The sequence below is a fragment of the Choloepus didactylus genome, chromosome 13 (genome assembly GCF_015220235.1).
Source record: "Choloepus didactylus isolate mChoDid1 chromosome 13, mChoDid1.pri, whole genome shotgun sequence".
Lineage (NCBI taxonomy): Eukaryota > Metazoa > Chordata > Mammalia > Pilosa > Megalonychidae > Choloepus > Choloepus didactylus.
Genome location: NC_051319.1, coordinates 85,513,064 through 85,533,820, shown reverse-complemented (window position 1 = coordinate 85,533,820; position 20,757 = coordinate 85,513,064). Strand labels below are relative to the sequence as shown.

Sequence of the window (20,757 nt, the reverse complement as noted above, 5' to 3'; positions counted from 1 at the left end):
AGTTTTTCCTTTAGTGAAATGTTTGATTTATTTAAAAGAAATGGTCACGGGTAACTAAGATAAGAGAATAAAATAAACCAGCCTACTATCCATGAAATCCAGTTAGTACATTTTGCCTGTAATAATGGGATGTTCAAGATGTAGTTTAAATCACCCAAACTGGGGATATAATAAAATGACATTCACATTATCAGAATGTGTGAAATAAATCACAATATTTGTACAAGAGTGCATTGGACCCACATGACCAATACCCGAGATTCAAGTTCTTTAAAATTGTTATTTACTGTCAAATTCTGATTAAAACCATCAAAGAATTACATTTAAAATGTCCAACCAAATTAGATTTGGAAATATATAGTATTGAAACCTTTGGTTAGTCATATATATTTAGAATCTTGAAATAAATAATTTTATAGCAATTGCTCAAATACGAATACAACAATATTCATTTTTAATAAAATATTACTTTTAGCAGCTTATTTAAAGAGCATGGACTCAATATTACCTTTATATATATTTTACAAAAGAGGTTCTCATTTATTTTCAAGATTTCTCCTCAAACTTTTTTACATGCATATACTAAATTCAGATGCACAAGTGGTGAATACACTGTATAAACAGATCATAAACCCTTCCAGCTCAGGGTAGGAAAAGATCTTGGCTATAATGCTTTCAATAACTCATCAAATTGTAGAATACCCTGTACTCCATTAATTCCAGACCACGAACTTAACTTTTAAGAATTCTAATAATTGAATCTCCTACCTCCTTAGCAGCTCATTTTCTATTAGAACAACTTTGACAATTCAAAACTTTGCTTCTTTCTATTCATGAAGCAATAGTTCATTCACACCTTGGGCCAAAATGTTTAAGTCTAATCATTCTTCAAAATGACAACCACTTTCTTTCAAATATTTGAATAAAGAGCTTCCATATGGCAGAAGCATTATTTTATCTGGGTTAAATATGCCAAATTTATTTAAATTCTTACTTGAACACTACTAATCCTTCATTTTCCCTCTCAATAGTCAGTCTTCTATTTTTAGGGCTATTTCCTGGAAGTGTACTCTATTGAGCACAATTAAAAATTCATTTTCATTTTTAAAAGATTATTGAGCACAAAGTGTATATAAAATATTATAGTAGTCACATCATATCAAACGTTTACAATATTTTTGAAGAATCTGATCATTATAGTAATGGTGATGTCAGAAGTACTTTTTCAGTATACTGCTACATAGTTTGAAAAAAAACTTTTGAAAAAATTGTTTTATTGTCCTAGAATTTGCATGAGGTAGATACAGCAGGTTCTTTTAATTTTAAATGGAAGACTACAGATATTGTAACTGGCCCAATAAAAATAACTGATAGTTCCAGGAACATGATTAACATCTTCTAAAACCAAAGCCCATGTCCTCCCTCCTGCAGACTTCAGTTACTCATCTTTTTAAAAAACTTTTTCATTCCTAGGTAGTTAAAGGGGAAAAATTTCTGTCACAGATCTCCATCATGTTAGAAAATTTAAGTAATATTTGAAATAAAAAAGTCTTGATAGTCTTTAACTGAAGTTGTAATTCAGATTTTTTCATATTAGAAAAAGAAAGGATTTCACAAATGTCAAATCATAGGAAAAAAAACCTCAAGAATTAGATGTATGTAATCCAAGGCACAGTTTCCTAACTGGAGAAAGGTACAGAAAATCTAGGGCATGCATTATTAAGATATTTTTGATGAAATTCAAGAAAACTAATTTTAGGAGAGAGCTATTGATATAAAAGAAAATCCTCCTTAGAATTATATGATTCATTGCAAAAGACTAAAAAAAAAAAAACTAAGCAACTTATCAAAGATAATTTTTAAATTTCCTGTCCAAATAAAACCAATAAATGCAATAACCTCACCTGAACAAGGGAGTCTTCCTTTTTACAAAAACCTGAATCTTCCTGTATCAAAAGAGGCTCATTTTTCTCACAGCCTTCCTGGCTGATGAGCATGTCCGCATAGTTGGGTTGAGGGAAAATAATGTGGCTCTTCCGCGAGTCCGCGGTGAGGGAGACCTCGTGGGAATAGGTCTGCAGGAAAGCCCGCACCCCGTCCACGCCCACAAAATGTGAGGGGGGCACGTCGGCTAATCCTCCTCCCGCATCCTGGAGCAGGCGAGACTTGTGCCAGCGCCGCATTCTGAGCGCCAGCAATGCGATGACAAAAACGAGGAAGACGCATGAGACAGCGGCCACTGCCACCACAAGGTAGAGCGTGAGGCTCGAGTCGTTGGGGTCGGCGGGGGACTTGATGCTGTCCAGGTCGGCCAGGACATCAGGGATGCTGTCAGCCACGGCCACGGTGAGCGTGACTGTGGCCGAGAGAGGGGGCTGGCCGTGGTCCTGGACGGCCACCACGAGGCTCTGCTTGAGCGCGTCTCTGTCCAGCAGGGCCCGCGCCGTGCGCACCTCGCCCGTGTGCAGCCCCACCGCGAAGAGTCCCGGCTCGCTGGCCTTGAGCAGGCGGTAGGACAGCCAGGCGTTCTGTCCTGAGTCCCGGTCCACCGCCACCACCTTGGTGACCAGGTAGCCGGGCTCTGCGGAGCGGGGTGTTAGCTCCACGCCAGTGGATCCGTCTGCGGGAAGGGAGGGATACAGGATCTCCGGCACATTGTCATTCTGATCCAGCACGAACAGACTCAGCGACAGGTTACTGCTGAGTGGCGGCTCTCTGCTGTCACTTGCGGTCACTCTCAGTTGCAGGTCACGAATCTGTTCGTAGTCGAAGGATCGCAGAGCATACAGGACTCCAGTGTCAGAGTTGATGGAGACATAGGAGGACATAGGCGCGCCCTGGAAGGTGTCCTCAGCCAAGGAGTAACTGATCAGGGCGTTCTCTTCGCTATCGGGGTCGTATGCAGTCACAGTGAAAATGGAGGCGCCTCTAGGATTGTTCTCAGGGATGTAGACCGAGTAGGACGTGTGGGGGAAGGCAGGCGGGTTGTCATTGATGTCTGCCACCTTTAGGGTAATGAGCGTTTCTGTAGACAGAGGTGGCATCCCTTTGTCTGTGGCCCTCACGGTGATATTGTACAAGGACACCTGCTCTCGGTCTAGAACTGTATTTGTCACTAATCGATAATAATTGTCTACTGATGCTTCCAATTCAAACCGTAGACTTTGCGAGATGGAACACGTTACCAGACCATTAAGTCCGGCGTCTGGATCAAGCACTTCGAAAAGAGCAATTACTGTTCCTGGGGGAGAATTTTCAGCGATTGTTCTACTTCCAGATGTAACGACCACTTCTGGCACATTGTCATTTACATCCAAGATAGTTATTAAGACTTTCGCTCTGTCTCGAAGACCTGGCTTATCCTGGGCTTCAACATCCAGCTCATAGAAACTTGAGTCCTCATAGTCTAGATCTGTGGAAAGTGATATTTCTCCAGTCAAAACATGCAAGGAGAAAATCTGTGAGTTCTTTTCAGTTATCTTCACGAAGGAATATGTTATTTCTGCGTGTACTCCTTCATCCTGGTCGGTGGCATTTACCGACAGCACCGTCGTACCCACCGGCAGATTTTCAGGAACACTCACGCGGTAGACGGGTTGAGTAAACACCGGAGCATTGTCATTCACATCCAGGACAGTTACCTGAATTCGCGCTACTCCTGAGCGGACAGGGTCGCCGCCATCCACAGCAGTAAGGAGCAGGTGGTGAACGGCCTCTCCCTCCCGGTCCAGGGCGCGCTCCAGCACCAGCTCCGGGTACTTGGGCCCGTCAGCTTCGCTTTGCATGTCCACTGAGAAGTGACTATTCCCGCTGATCTTGCAGCCCTGAAGCGAGTTCATTCCCACATCCGGGTCATAGACCTCCATTAATGGAAAACGAGAGGATGGAGCTGCGTTTTCGAGAATTTTCACTTCCAATTCTTCCCTGAAGAATCTGGGAGAGTTGTCATTAGTGTCCATTATTTCCACTTCCACCGGATAAAGCTTCAGTTTATCCTCAACGAGGATATTAATATTCACCAGACACCGCGCGCTCTGAGCGCAGAGCTCCTCCCGGTCTATCCGGCCCGCGGTGATCAAGCTGCCGCTTCGCGGGTTCAGAGCGAAAAGCTGCGTCCTACCTCTGGAGACGATGCGGACTCCGCGCTCCGCCAGCTCCCGGGGCTCCAGCCCCAGATCCTTGGCGATGTCGCCCACGAAGGAACCTTTCTCCAGTTCCTCAGGAATTGAGTAGCGGATCTGCCCGATCCCGGCCCCCCACAGCTTCCCTAGGAAAATGAAGAGCAGGACCAGCCCGCTGCGGTGCGGGCTCCCTTGCAGAGCCGCCATAATTGGCTCCTTGTGGACTTGCTTGGGATTGTAAGTAGAGCGAACACGGCCGCAACACACTTGCGCTTCTCAGAGTTAGAAGTCAAGATCCAAAAACAAGCAGAATCCAGATGCAAAGTGTTTGAGATCAGAATTTCTGCGCAGCCGGAGAGCTTTTGTGTCTGATCTGCTTTGTGCTTGGAGGATAGAACTCGAGTTCCCATCGCTTTTCTCGCCCGGGTTAGTGAACAGCGACACTTAGAGTCCTAACCTAATACTGCACCGTTTTGTGAAACTCAGGATTTTATTTCTGCTAAATCTACATAGATGACATTCATAATATTCTCTCTTCAAGAAAGGGAAGCATTTGGAAGGAAAAAACAGCTCATTTTGAGTAATTTTAAATGTTCCTTGGATTTTACCTCTCATTTGAAAGACAATATCTCTTAGGACTTTGAAGAACAGAAATACTATTACATGTTTCTGTAAATCTTGAATTATCACATGTCACCATCATTTTACCTGTTTTTTATTCTCAGAATTTTTAATAAGGGCATCAACAAACATACACACACATACATAGTTTTTGGATTATAAAAATTCCCTTTTTAGTCAAGGCTTTTAACATGGAACAGATTTCTTGAATAAAAGGGAAAGTTTCCAACACACTGAAACATGCCTACACAAGTTACCATACATACAACCCTCAGTAGGAAAACTAAAAACAGCAAACTTATACAATCCTTTTAACTGAGCCATGGTCTTTTTCTCAGATGTTCCATCCATTTGCCAGGTGTGATCTCCTGTACAGAGCTCACCACAGGTTCTAGGGCCACACTTAGTGGAGGCTGTGCTCTGCACAGCACTCATCTGGCTGGCTGTGGTGGTGTTAGTTTTGCTCAAGAAGCAAAGGAGTCACCATCACATTCAAACACTCTATTGAATATCCTTTAAATATTAAAGTGAGAAACAAAAAGGCAACATTATTATCAGAAAAATGTTAGCAACTAAGGACAGCTGTGTACAGCTTGAAGCTGGAAAATGGCTTCATTACTTTGGCTTCTTGGGTAGAAGTCTCCAAAACAGCAATATGTGAGGCCCTGGTTTCATGGACCATATAATGGACCCAACCCTGGTTCTGCTGAATGCCAAGATTCCTTCATCCCAATCCAGACATCAGTTGGGGTTTAGAGAACAGCTTGGCTATGTCCTTGGGCAACATGACATGTTGGTACTCAAACTCCTCATCATTGTATTTGTTTGAATAGTAAATTTGTTTGTGTGACATGATCGCTCTGAGGGCCCACAACACAGTGCCACCAACCTCCAACTATCTCCCACACACATATTATTAACCAATCCACGACAGTGTCAGTTATAGCAAGAGTTGCCATTTTTAGATGCCATTATCTATTTTATTAACAAGGAAATTAAAACTGTCCTAACTCAGACAACATCTGTGTATACTCTTAAACATACAGAAGGAAAGTGAGAATATATAGGCTATTTTGAAAAATATATTTTAGGGTTGATTGCAGCAGATAAATTATTTATCAGTTGAAAATAAGTAAATTGCTTATTATTATTATTTGTTTTTAATTCTAGACAGACGTCTCACAATGATAGTGTGATATAATAGTGTATTAAAATGTTTCAGATTATATTGTTTTATGATTAGAAAACATAAGACACAAAGGCGGCTGTCCCCCAAAATGACATATTCTTTAATGCAGTCTTGTGGGGGCAGATTTATTAGTGTTGATTAGGTTGGAACCTATTTATTGTTTCCATGGAAATGTGACTTAATAAACTGACAATGGGCAAGACATTTGATTGTATAATTTCCATGGAGGTCTTACCCCACCCATTCAGGGTGGGTCTTAATTAAATCACTGGAGCCATATAAAACAGCTGACAAACAGAAGGAACTCAGAGCAGCTATGAGTGATATTTTGGAGAGCAAATGAGAGAGACATTTTGGAGATGGCCATTGAAAGCAGACATTTGCTACTCTAGAGTTTGCCTGGGAGAAACTAAGAAAACACCCCCCAGATGCCTAGAGAGAAACGTCCTCAGAGAACACCATTTTGAAAGGCAGCCCGGAAGCAAGCAGATGCCAGCCATGTGCCTTTCCAGCTAACAGAGGTTTTCTGGATGCCAATGGCCTTTCTCCAGTGAAGGTACCCTGTTGTTGATGCCTTACCTTGGACACTGTATGGCCTTAAGACTGTAACTTTGTAACCAAATAACCCCCCTTTATAAAAGCCAATCTATTTCTGGTATTTTGCAAAACAGCAGCATTAGCAAACCAGAACAGTGGCTTTCTATGAAAGAACAACTGCAACGCAGGTAAGTGGACAGAGAATTCCTACCGTCATTCTACTCTCGGAAAAATCAACAAAACACAAATGTACAAGGGCATATTTAACCTATACTTTTTACCTCTAAAATAATTAATTGAAACTTAATATTTTATGGGGGAAAGGGTTTTGAAAAAACTCACCTGTTGCAAATTGACTGAATTAGATGTCATTTGCGGATTGCCTTTACTGGTACTTTCAAACCAAGAGGCTTCATCACATAGAAGATCCTGTGGTGGAGTGATTTCTGGCCTTATATTGAGAAATTTAAACTCGGTCTTTGAGGAATGAGAGGCAGCACATAAATTGTAGGAATAAGGCAAAGTCCCTTCGCTGTAGTTGGCAGGAACCCCAGGATCTGTCTTGGAGCAGAGATTAGGCTGAAAGCAGCCCCCAGCTGCGGGGCTGGAGAAACTGCACAGACGCGAAGCGATGGCCAGAATCACAGCGAGAAGGAAGAGCAGAGAAATCAAAGCCAAAGCCACCACCAGATAAAATTGCAGCTCCGCCTGGGGGTCAGAGGGTGCAGGGCGGTCGCTGAGGTCCGGCAGCGCTTCCTGCAGGCTGTCGGCGAAGACCAGGTGCAGAGTGGCGGTGGCCGAGAAGGACGGCTGTCCGCCATCGCGCACCGCGACCAGCAGGCGCTGGCGGGCCGCGTCCCTGTCGCCCAAGGTGCGAGCCGTGCGCACCTCGCCCGAGCGCAGCCCCAGGCTGAAGAGCCCGGGCTCGCTGGCCTGCAGCACGTGGTAGGACAGCCAAGCGTTGTGTCCAGAGTCGGCGTCCACCGCCACAACCTTGGTGACCAGGTAGCCGGGCTGCGCGGCTCGCGGCACCGTGTCGAAGAGCGCCGAGCCGTCGGGCCCCAGCGCCGGGTACAGCACCCTCGGCGCATTGTCGTTGAGGTCGCCCACCAACACGCGCAGGCTGACGTTGGCGCTGAGCGCGGGCGAGCCCTGGTCGCGGGCCTGCAGTGTGAGCTCGAAGGCGCGCAGCTGCTCGTGGTCGAAGGCGCGCTGCGCGAACACCACCCCGCTGTGCGCGCTCACAGACACGTAGGACGACAGCGCCTGCGGCCCCAGGTCGCTGGCCACGATGGAGTAGGAGACGAGGCCGTTGGGGCCCAAGTCCGGATCTAAGGCACTGACTTGCACGATTGAGGTGCCGGGTCGGTTGTTCTCGGCCACGTGGACCATGTAGGAGGACTGTTGGAAAACAGGTGCGTTGTCATTGACGTCGCCGACTTGCAAGATCATGCTTGTGCTGGAGGACAGGGGTGGCTTGCCCCTGTCTGTGGCCGTAATGGTGACGTTATATTCCGGGGTCTGCTCCCGGTCCAGAGCCCCATCTGTCACCAACTTGTATGTGTTTTTTGTATCCTGAACTATTTTAAATGGGAAATTACCTTTTAGTTGACACAGTATTTCTCCATTAAATTCAGAATCTCGATCATGTGTTTTGATCAAGGCGACAACAGTCCCCAATTCAGCATCTTCTTGTATATGTTTGGATTCAGAAGCAAGAGATATCTCAGGGATATTGTCGTTTTCATCCAAAATATCTATTTGTATTTTACAATGTGCAGTGTGATGTCCTCCGTCCTTTGCTTCGACCCCAAGAGTGTAGCAATCTCTCTCTTCAAAGTCCAGTCCTCCACCAGTAATGAGTTCCCCTGTTTTACTATCCAGCTTGAACAGTTGTCTCTCTGCGTTGTCGATGTTGATGAAAGCATAGGTGATCTCGGCGTTGAGGCCCTCATCCGGGTCAGTAGCCATCACTCTCAGCACCGAAGTGCCTGCGGGCAGGTTCTCTCGAACACTGACCCTGTACGTGTCCTGGGCGAACACTGGCGGGTTGTCATTTGCGTCTGCAACAAGTACCTTGATATGGGCAGTGCAGCTTCTGGGGGGCTCGCCCCCGTCCACGGCCGTGAGGACCAGGTTGTGACAGCACTGCTCTTCTCTGTCCAGGGGCGCCTTCACTACCAGCTCCGGGTACCTAGTGCCATCGGGGTTCTCCTTCTGAATCAAAGAGAAATGAGGGCTGGGGCTGAGGCGGTACTGCTGCAGTGCATTGACACCTGCATCTGAATCTTGAGCAGATTCCAGGGCAAAGGTGGCTCCAGTTAGCGCCAGTTCGCTGATTTCCAGTTCCGTGATATTTCGGCTAAAAGTTGGTGTGTTGTCGTTGATATCCTGGATAACCACAGTTATATGAAAAAAGTTTAAAGGCTTTTCAGCGACCATTTCGAATTCCAGAACACACGTTGACTTCTTTCCGCAAATCTGTTCTCGGTCTATACGGTCACTCACAAGTAAGTCTCCGTTCTCAGGGCTCACGGTAAAGAATTGCTTCTCTGCACTAACACGCAGGTTCCGGGTAGGCAAATCTCGCATGCTAAGCCCTAGATCCTTGGCGAGGTTCCCCACCAGCGAGCCCTTGGCCAGCTCCTCGGGAATAGTGTAGCTGATCTGCTCAGAGAGCGCAGAGCAGAGGAAAGACAGCAGGAAGGGAAACTGCATTTGCCTTCGCCCAGCCCGGCTCCTCGGTGGGGAGAGGTTTCCCATACCGCTCTCAGCACCTTGGCCTTTCTGATTCCGAGGAGAGGCGATCGCTGAATGATCCCAAAAGTTCTCTGAGCAGGAGCAATAATTGCTTTGTCTGGGCGGGTCGGTTTCCTGGTGGATACCTCTGACACAGAGAGTGGAAGAAAGAGATCACTGTGTTCCAGGGACGTCTGCGAGCTGGCGATGCCGCGGCGGCGGGAGAAGCCGGTACTTCGCTCTTCACTAGACAACAGCGGCACCCTGCGCCTCGGCTGCAGAACTGTAGTACTGGTTACTAAATCAGCCCAAACAAGGAGCTGCTTAGGAGCAAATTCCACTGCACGGTGATACCTCCTCATTCTCCCCATTTTTCAAAGATCTGTTACAGTTTAAATTATATACTCTACCTACAGCCTGGCTGTCATTTCTTTGATCTTGAACTTTATCAATCCAAATCAAAGTGATTTTTCCTTGTCAAAGAGAAGTAACCTTGCACAAGGTGTTTATTGGCATCATTGTGTTTTTAGTTTTCATTGTCATAAATTGATAACATCTTCCATTCCTTATCTTAGTAGAACTGAGGACCAAAAGGATAATATATAGAAAAGCATAAAGGTATCATATGAAAACTGTTGAAACACCAACTTGATGTGTACTAGGTTATCCCACTCTATTTCCTTTTCTCTAAATTATCAAAGTTGTAAAATTCATAGCTTTTTGTTTTATCCTATGCTTCAGTTCCCTAATCTTTTTCATCTTCCCTCCAAATAATTGATAGTTAAACAAGGAGATTCATTGTTCGTATAAAGTAAAAATATAGTGAGTAGAAGGAGACTCTCTTCTCTTTTCCCGAGTGTTTGCTTTTAATCAAGTATGAAAAAAACTCTTTTACAAATGATACTTTTCCCATACAAATTATTATTGTTCTGAATTGCACTGTTTCTTCTCAAGTATCTTAACAGGGTTTTAGGGATGAGATATGAATACATAAAATTATTTTCTGCTCTTTTCTATTCCAAGGAAGGTAAACTGTGTTGCCCACTTTTCCTTGATCCCTAGGGTATGATCTGATCACCAACCCTTTGTTACTTGTACTCTATCAATAAGTCTGGCAATAACCATATTCCTGACAGATGTCTTTCAGTTTTAATTCCATTTCCAGTCCAGAAAATTTCTGTAAAGAAATTGTTGTTACCTACATAAAACACAGTAGCTCTAAAACTTGGCAGGTGTGTGGAAATGTTGAATTCACCTTATAGTGGTGTAGCTTTAGAGTACTGTATGCTTCTCATTGTATGCAGGATTCTAGAGAGCCAGTCACTGGCATTTTTACTTTATACAAGCATAAAGAACACTAACGACTCAAGACTTTGCTCCACAACTGCCCAAACAAGTGCCTTTCCATTGTATGAACATTTCAGTTAGTACCAGAAAGTTATCTTTTCAGCATACATATGAAATGACAGATTAAAATAAACAGTATATGTAGAATATAAACTCAGAATTTGTGGATCAAGCATTTTATACTGAAAAATCTATTGGTAATTTATAGAGGTTTAAAAGATATTTCCATTGTATAAAAATGTCAACTCTGAGGATATATACCCAAATCTATACATTGTTACTTAAAAATAATGGAAAGGTCAGTTGACATGTAGGAATGAATGATATCAGCATCTATTATACAGTTTCTCCCTGTTACTCTTTGGATGCATTAGCTATTCAGTGAGTCTGCATATTTTACATTGAAGTCATAATTGTCTCTATGTAAAAACAATCAGATTGTCTTTAATTAAATATTTAAACAATAAAAATCAAGTGATCCTAGATTCTCAAATGTGTCAATAAACATTTCATATGGTTGAGTAATGTAACCTGTCATCCCATTAATAATATTCTATTACCATTCTCTCCGACTAATTCATACTTTGCCTCTGATGTTCAAGGTGTTGAAAGTATAAAGTTCAAAAGATAGAAAATCTTTTAATAAGGAGCATCTGAAAATCTTCAGCAGGTCAGATGCAGAAAAGGAATAGACTAGTATTCTCCCATTATATAACACATGCTCAAGAAATGTGAGACCCTAAGACAAGCATCTCATTTTTAAAAAGTTATTAATTTCAGATAAGCACATTTCTCAGAAATGAATTTAAAATTTTCAAACCATTTTTAAGTTGGAAGATTTTTCAGTTGCAAACCTTAGACACTTGTAATAAAGTGCAAGTGTACATATAATTGCAGAAATGCAAACATTCCAGTAAATTCTGATTCTAAGACGTGATAGGGCTAACCGCTAACCAGAAAATTTCAAGTGCATGACATATTTGTATTTGATGAATGTAGCAGTATGGAAGCTTTAAAGTACATCACAGAATACAGCACAATTCTAAGTCTGCTCACTGATTTCTTCTCTCAACAAATGCACATGTTCAATAATTACTTGGTTTAGTCCAACTTTCCAGATTTCAGAGTGCTACCAATGGCATTATAAATTTAATTTATTTTTGTGACATTTATCATGAAGAAGTTTTCTGTACACTTTCACTGCTTATGCATCTGGAAATTATTTCCTTATGCAAACATGAAGTATACTAAAATAGCAATCCTGCACAATATCCTTTCCAAAACAAGTTCACTAATGCTGTTGAGGCAAATAGTCAAAAGAGGACAAAACATTTAACAATTTGGACTAATCAACGACTCTTCTATTAAAAGAATAACAGTTCTAATGTATCAAAAACTTTGGGTAAAATGATTACGTTTAACCACTTCCTTTTAAAGGACCCATTTCACCTAAATCTGTGTCAATTAGATTTTCTAAAGCATCAAAGTGTTGAAAAAAGCATTAAATCTAAAATATGTAATTTGAAAACAAATGGAGAAAGCAACAAATTATCTAAATCTAATGTCTTCATAAAGCAAGGCATGATTCACTATTTATATAATTAACGGAACTCGATTGTGGCAGAAAAAACGGGAAAACAGATGAAGAAAATGCTCCAGTCATCCCTACTGAAAAAGAAAACTAACCTGAAAAACTCCTGGTTCTTCTCTGCTTGCAGTTACCTTATCAGGTATCAGAAGCGGTTCGCTTTTTCCACAGCTGTCCTGACTGATGAGCGTGTCCGCGTAGTTGGGCTGGGGGAAGATCACGTGACTCTTCCGCGAGTCCGCGGTGAGGGAGACCTCGTGGGAATAGGTCTGCAGGAAAGCCCGCACCCCGTCCACGCCCACAAAGTGCGAGGCGGAAACACCCTCCAACCCGCCTCCAGCATCCTGGAGTAGGCGCGACTTGTGCCAGCGCCGCAATCTGAGCGCCAGCAGCATGATGACAAAGGCGAGGAAGACGCAGGAGACAGCGGCCACAGCCACTACCAGGTAGAGCGTAAGGCCCGAGTCGTCAAGGTCACCTGAGGGCTCGAGGCTGCCCAGGTCGGCCAGGACATCGGGGATGCTGTCGGCCACGGCCACAGTGAGAGTGACGGTGGCCGAGAGAGGGGGCTGGCCGTGGTCCTGGACGGCCACCACGAGGCTCTGCTTGAGCGCGTCTCTGTCCAGCAGGGCCCGCGCCGTGCGCACCTCGCCCGTGTGCAGCCCCACCGCGAAGAGTCCCGGCTCGCTGGCCTTGAGCAGGCGGTAGGACAGCCAGGCGTTCTGTCCTGAGTCTCTGTCCACTGCCACCACCTTAGTGACCAGGTAGCCCGGCTCTGCAGAGCGGGGTGCCAGCTCCACCCCGGTGGAACCGTCGGTGGGAAGAGCGGGGTACAAGATTTCAGGCACATTGTCATTCTGATCCAGCACGAACAGGCTCAGCGACACGTTGCTGCTGAGTGGCGGCTGCCCACTATCCTGGGCTGTCACCCACAGCTGCAAGTCTCGAAACTGTTCATAGTCGAAGGAACGCAGGGCATACAGGATGCCAGTGTCAGAGTTCATGGAGACATAGGAGGACAGAGGTGCTCCCTGGAATGTGTCCTCAGCCAGAGAGTAAGTGACCCGAGCATTGTCCCCGCTGTCAGGGTCTTGGGCGGTCACTGTGATGATGGAGACACCTCTCGGGTTGTTTTCTGGGACGTAGGTGGAGTAGGAGGTGTGAGGGAAGGAGGGCGGGTTGTCATTGATGTCTGCTACTTTCAGTGAGATTTGAGTTTCTGTAGACAGGGGTGGGGTTCCGTGGTCAATCACAGTTACTGTGATGTTATAATCCGAGGTCTCTTCTCTGTCCAGTACTCTCGTTGTCAATAACTGATAGTAATCATCAACAAACTTTTCCAATTTAAAGGGCAGATTCCCGGGGATAGAACATGCAATCTCGCCATTCTCTCCAGAATCATCATCATGTACACTAAACAGTGCAATTACAGTTCCGGGAAGACAGTCTTCAGAGACAGAACTGGTGAGAGAGGTGAGGGTCGCTTCCGGCGCATTGTCGTTCACGTCCTGTACTATGACCAGCACCTTAGCGCTGGCAAGAAGAGCACCTCCATCCTGGGCTTCCACTTCTATGAGGTAGAATCTGGATTCTTCATAGTCCAATGACTGCATAATTGAGATTTCCCCCAGGTTGGAATCAAGTTGGAAAGTCTTTGAAATTTTGTCGTCTTCATTGCGGAAAGAGTAGGTTAATTTCCCATTTATTCCCTCGTCTGGATCTGTGGCAGTTAGCGTGAGCAACTGAGTGCCCACAGGTATGTTCTCTGGAACACTCACTCTGTACTCGGGTCGAGTGAACAGAGGCGCGTTATCGTTGACATCGAGGACCATCACGTGGATATTCGTGGTGCCAGAGAGTACCGGGTCTCCGCCATCTAAAGCTGTGAGTAGGAGGTCATGAATAGCGTCTTTCTCGCGGTCCAGGGGTCGTTCCAGCACCAGCTCTGGGTACTTTTGCCCGTCACTTCCGCTTTTCACGTCCAGAGAGAAGTGCAAATTGGAGCTGAGCTGGTAGCTCTGCAGGGAGTTCAAACCCACATCCGGATCCCGCGCGAAAGGAAGACCTAACCGAGTTCCCACAGCCGCATTTTCATTCACTTTTACTTGTAATTCCTCATCCCGGAAGCGCGGGAAGTTATCATTAATGTCGATAATTTCTACTTCTATTCCATAAATTTTCATTTTAATCTCAACCAGTATGTTAAAACTCACCAGACACCGCGCTCTCTGAGCGCAGAGATCTTCTCGGTCTATCCTGCCCGCAGTGATCAAATTGCCGCTTCGTGAGTTCAGAGCGAAAAGCTGCGTTCTACCTCTGGAGACGATGCGAACTCCGCGGTCTGCCGGCTCCCAGGGCTCCAGCCCCAGGTCCTTGGCGATGTCGCCCACGAAGGAGCCTTTGTCCAGCTCCTCAAGTACCGAGTAGCGGATCTGCCCGGACTCAGCCCTCCACAGGTTTCCCAGGAGAGAGAAGAGCAGGAGCAGCTGATCACAGCACCAGCGCCTTAGTGGATTCGCCATTGCTCTCTCTTCTCCTGATTTTCTCTTAGTTTTCTTATTTCTCTAAAGCCTAGGGGAACACATTCCTTAGAGGAAATCGGAGCGGGGAGCGGATGGGCAGCTTTTACTAGGAGCTTGTCTTATCTGTGGGTGTTTAGTGTGTAAGGAACGGAGTCTGGGCGCATCTGCGGAAGCTTCTTTCGCAGTTTGGTGAACAGCGACGCTCAGAGTCCTAACAAGTTACTGCACCAATTTTGTTTTTATTTCCCGTAAGTTTGATTGTATTTTTATTTCTGACACTTTTGCTATATCCTTAATGTATTACCGTGTGACATCGTTGATGGCATTTAATTAAGCTTTAATTCTGAATCGGTGAAGGATTTCTACAAACCCCCAAGATCAGAATAATTATTAAATTATTTACCTCCTTTGAAAAGTTTTATTTAATGTGCTACTGAATCTATGTCCTTTATTCATATTTTACTGTTACTTGTATTGGATGTGTTAGAGATTATTTCATCATAAATTAGGGCATTGCAATTCTTTCTTATATAGGTCTGAAGGTTTCATTTTTTAAATGAGGAAACATTTATGAAAATGTGTCCATTTGTACTTTAGAATGCCAAGGAAGCAAACCCAAATCCCAATGTACTTTTGCAAAATGGACTACTGATTTGGCCGTCATATGCAGAAAGAAGAAAGGAACCTTTTGTTACTTATGTCTTTAAGGAGGTTTCTAGATTTTCACACTAAGGATATGGCAGTTGTACTGATAGAAGACTGAGAGTTGAGCTGGGTTCTCAAATAATTATTTATATTTTCCTAATGCCATGTTTAAACACTTGTAGTTAGACATTTTACAATGACAGACTCTTGGTGATAATCATTATAGTGACTCTGGAGGAAAGGGTTTTAATTCATCACCCATGCAAGAACACATGCCCAGACACTTATCAGTGATCAGGAAGTTAGTGGTCTTTATATGTTGAGACAGATATGTAATGTTATCATCTTTTATGGTAGCAGAAAAAGAAAAACTCATGACTGAAAAAACTGGACAATTCAGAGAGTCCCTCAAGCGAGAGAAACACTTTTTACTTAGTGACACCTTCATAGGAAAATAAAGAGCATGAAGTTACATTGTATCTACAATTAGAAATTTCCAAAAGAAATAAAGTTTTACGGAATGTTTGGTATAAAACAATGTGAGTATAGGTTGCAAAATTATTCCCAATGGTACAGGTTTTCCTAAGGGCAATTCATTAATATTCTTGAGAGAGAATGATTTCACACATTTGTCAAATATGGCCTCCACAGTAGACATTTTGGACCTCAAATTTTGTCTAACCTTTTAAAATTGATCCAGGATCCCATGAGTCAGCTTGTAAAGACACTTAGGGGCTGGTCTTCAAGTCAGTGTAGTCATGTTGTAGCCATGCTCTGTTGTTGATAAACTGTGACACTGAGCAAAAACTCCTCCTTTCTTTGGTTCCTAGTTTCCCAAAACTAGTAAAATAAGGACTCTTTTCTTCGAAGTACTATGATTCTCAGAGGCAGCAAAACTAAAACTTGAGTAAAAAAGACCCTGTGAAGATGAAAGGAAAATCTCAAAGCCCTAATAGTCATAAACCTTGTGAGGTAAGGGTTGTAAAGATGAGGAAGAAAAAGAAGTATCTCATGTGGCAAAGGCTTTTAATCATGGACAAACTTGACACTTCAGATAGACAAACCATATCTAAGATTTTGTTGGATAAGATTAAGATCATTAAGGAAGGAAACTGCCCAAATATGATGCAATGATAAAGTAGGAGATGGAGTCTTCTACTTAAGTTGGATGATTTTAAAGAAACTTTAAAATAAAAAGTGAAAATAAGTGAAATAATTAAAGCTTACCTTTAAAATAGTATCTGAGGCACGTCGGTCCCCAGAATCTCCATGATTTGTACTCGGTACCCAGGAGGCATCCTCGCAGAGAAGATCCCGGTTGGGAGCCATCTCCCCCGTCACGTTAAGAAAATTAAACTCTGTCTTTGCCGACTGTGAAGCAAGGCACAGATTGTAGGTATAGGGCAATGTCCCGTCACTATAATTGGGGAGGACACCGGGTCCAGACTTGGAGCCAAGACCAGGCTGAAAGCAGCCCCAGGCTGCAGGGCTGGAGGAACTGCGCAGGCGCAGGGCGATGGCCAGGATAACCGCGAGGAGGAAGAGTACAGAGATCAAGGCCAAAGCTACCACCAGGTAAAACTGCAGCTCAGTCTGGGTATCAGAGGGTGCAGAGAGGTCGCTGAGGTCCGGCAGCGCTTCCTGCAGGTTGTCCGCGAAGACCAAGTGCAGCGTAGCGGTGGCCGAGAGGGGCGGCTGTCCGCCATCGCGCACCGTGACCAGCAGGCGCTGGCGGGCCGCGTCCCTGTCGCCCAAGGCGCGAGCCGTGCGCACCTCCCCAGTGCGCAGCCCCAGGCTGAAGAGCCCGGGCTCGCTGGCCTGAAATACGTGGTAGGACAGCCAGGCATTGTGTCCAGAGTCGGCGTCCACAGCCACCACCTTGGTCACCAGGTAGCCTGGCTGCGCGGCGCGCGGCACCGTGTCGAAGAGCGCCGAGCCGTCGGGCCCCAGCGCCGGGTACAGCACCCTCGGCGCGTTGTCGTTGCGGTCGCCCACCAACACGCGCAGGCTGACGTTGGCGCTGAGCTCGGGCGAGCCCTGGTCGCGGGCCTGCAGCGTGAGCTCGAAGGCGCGCAGCTGCTCGTGGTCGAAGGCGCGCTGCGCGAACACCACCCCGCTGTGCGCGCTCACAGACACGTAGGACGACAGCGCCTGCGGCCCCAGGTCGCTGGCCACGATGGAGTAGGAGACGCGGCCGTTGGGGCCCAAGTCGGGGTCGGAGGCGCAGACTTGAGCTATAGAGGCTCCGGGCGGGTTGTTCTCGGCCACGTGGACCACGTAGGAGGCCTGGTGGAAAATAGGCGCGTTGTCGTTGACGTCGGCGATGTGTACGGTCACGCTGACGCTCGAGGAGAGAGGTGGCTTTCCCCTGTCGGTGCCCGTGATGGTGATGTTGTATTCTGGGATTTGTTCCCGGTCCAGGACTCCGTCTGTTACTATCTTGTAATAGTTCTTCGAGGAAGATTTCAATGTAAACTGAGCATTTCCAAATATACGGCAGTAAACTTCTCCATTTTCTCCAGAGTCTCTGTCTCTCGTTTTGATTAAGGCGATCACTGTCCCTGGCGGCGAATCCTCTGGTACGGGAGTAAATACTGAAGTCACAATCACTTCAGGTGCACAATCGTTCTCATCGAGAATTTCTACTTGGATACTGCAATGGGCTGCTAGATCTCCAGGATCTTTTGCTTCTATACTCAGAGAATAACTATTAGCAGTCTCAAAATCCAAATCATCCTTTGTCGTGATTTCTCCTGTTCTTTTATCTAAGTTGAAAATGTTTTCTACATTTTCATCCACATTTTGAAAGGAATAGGTAATTTCCGCATTGACGCCCTCGTCCCGGTCTGTGGCAATCATCCGAAGTACGGAGAAGCCCCGGGGCACGTCCTCCCGCAGGCTGACCCTGTACACGTCCTGGCTGAACACCGGGGGGTTATCGTTGGCATCAGTGACTTGGACTCGGATCTGAGTGGTGCCACTTAGGGCTGGGTCTCCGCCGTCCACAGCCGTGAGGACCAATTGATGGAAATTCTGCTCTTCTCTGTCAAGAGAATGTTTCAGAATCAACTCAGGATATTTACGTCCATCTGGAGTCTGCTTCTCTGAGAGATCAAAGTACTCATTGTCATTAAGGTGGTATCTTTGCAATGAATTAGGACCAGCATCTGAATCCAGGGCCGGGTCTAGTGGAAATGTTGTACCAGGCTGAGTGGATTCTCCAATTTTTAAATCAGTATTATTCTGTTTGAATCCCGGAGTGTTGTCATTTATATCCCGTACAATTACTGATACATGGAAAATATTTAGAGGATTTTCAGCGACAGTATCGAAATCTAGAACACACAGTGGCTTCTTCCCGCAAATCTGCTCACGATCTATTCTGTCACCCACAAGCAAGTCCCCGCTCTCTGGGTTTACAGTGAAATATTCCTTCTCAGCGCTAACCCGCAGCTTCCGGACCAACAAGTCTCGGACCCGGAGCCCCAGATCCTTGGCAAGGTTCCCCACCACCGAGTTCTTGGCCAGCTCCTCAGGAATTGAATAGCGGATCTGGTCCGGGAGAGCCCCGCCGAACAAAGACAGCAGGAAAGACAACAGTACCTGCCGCCGCCTGGCCCAGCCTCTCCTTCCAGTGCGCGGCCTCATCCTCTGTCTCTCTCCGCCGCTGCTCTAATCCTTGGCTAGGAGGAGGAATAAGCTCTCCGTGGATGGCAGAATCCGGAGTAGGGTCACTTTTTCTGCTTTCGTTTTCCTGTACTGGTCTCCGCTGTATGGTGCGTTTGCGCAGGAAATTATCCTCTACCCGGCTCCCAATGCGTCTCAGATTTCTTCTCCCTTCTTTTGACCTACAGCGACGCCCAGGGGATTTCCCAGGTAACTGCACCAATGAGTTGTAAATTTTTGCAAAGAACTTTTTTCGCTTTTGGATTTGTAGAATATTTGTTTTTTTAAAAAGGAATACATTCACATAATTCCAAATTAAAAAGGTACAAAAGGTATATCCTATAGGATTCCTCTCTCATCACTAATTTCAACAACCCATTTCTCCCAGAAGAAATTTATGTCTTCTTCCAGAGATATGTTATACACAGTGCAGTACATTTTTATAAGTGTTCTTCTGCCTTTTTTTACACAAATGGAAGCATACAATATATCATGTTCTCCTCCTTGCTTTTTTCACTCATTATATCTTGAAGGTAATTTCGTATCATTACATCATTTATTTCTTATAGCTACGCAGTAATTCATTAAAAATTCAGAAATGTTTGTCAGAAATATTTAATCAGAATAAAATAAGAAATAAATCAAATATTTAATCAGAAATATTATTTTCTAAATGAAACCCAATGCCCATTCAGGGAAAAGCATATTTTTTTTTCATGTGATTTGAGCCTGTATTCTTACTGATTTCCTAGGTATTTAAAACCTCTCCGATTTTGAAATGGCATTCCTAAGGACAACATCTGAATATATTTTATACAGTTTCAGGCTAATTGAGCATTTCCAAAATGTGTATTAGAGCTTTGTTATTTTAAATAACTTTTCAAATGGAATTTGTCTTTTTTATGGTCACTTTTGTTTTCTTCTTTTTCCTCTTTTTGTACCAGCTAATTGTATCTTATCACATTCCCATTTACTCTATGTATTGCACCACAGCTTTACATGAAGACAAAATCATGTAGAAACTAAACTCTACTTGCAAAATTAAATTGAGGCATTTTCCACAATCTATCAGTGCAATGTGCAGGTTTCCAAGGGTCACTAATTTGTGTAGTCTTAGACATTCATTAATTCTATATCAACTCACAGAGCTAAATGAAAGTACAGGGAACAAAAGTGTAGAAAATCCCTTGCACACAAAATATTTTTCCCCATTTCAGATCATCCCAGAGCCTAAAGGCAAAGTTATTTGAAAGATGAACTTTCAACTGACAGGGGTGCCAAGTCCATTCAGTGGGGAAAAGAACAGTCTCTTCAACCAGTGATGCTGGGACAACTGGAAACCCACCTGCAAAAGAATGAATATGGGCCCCATCTCTCACCATGTACAAAAAGATATCAATATGGATAAACAACCTAACTATAAGAGCTAACACTATAAAACTCTTACAAGAAAACATAGGGAAATATCTTCAAGACCTTGCAGTAGGCAATGGATTTTTAGATTTTACATCAAAAACACAACCAACGAAAGAAAAAAAATAGATAAAATGAACTTCATGAAAATTAATAACATTTGTGCATCAAAGGACATTATAAGGGAAGTGCAAAGTAACCTACAGAATGGGAGAAAATATTTGGAAACCATACATCTGATCAGTTTAATATCCAAAATGTAAAAAGAAAACTTGCAAAGAAACAACAAAATGACAAACAAATGAATTTTTTAAATGGGCCAAGGATTTGATAGACATTTTCCCAAAGAATTTATTCAAATGGACAATA

The 20,757-nt window shown here is 44.4% G+C and overlaps 1 protein-coding gene and 1 pseudogene across 9 annotated transcripts in view; both read right to left on the bottom strand.

Annotated features, from left to right (window-relative positions):
- Positions 1–20,757, bottom strand: part of LOC119508506 (protocadherin gamma-C4) — a 179,762-nt gene that overhangs the window by 119,050 nt on the left and 39,955 nt on the right. The window contains exon 1 of one of the 9 annotated variants that reach the window (XM_037802122.1): positions 16,537–19,075. The exons of 5 other annotated variants lie outside the window; for them this stretch is intronic. In XM_037802122.1, coding sequence (XP_037658050.1) covers positions 16,537–18,957 — 2,421 coding nt within the window. In that variant the 5' untranslated portion in view covers positions 18,958–19,075. Of the gene's footprint in view, positions 1–1,904; positions 4,589–6,810; positions 9,747–12,240; positions 14,769–16,536; positions 19,076–20,757 lie in introns of those variants that run through there. 3 more of the 9 variants (XM_037802119.1, XM_037802123.1, XM_037802118.1) reach the window with 3 other exon arrangements.
- Positions 5,358–5,657, bottom strand: LOC119508509 (annotated as a pseudogene).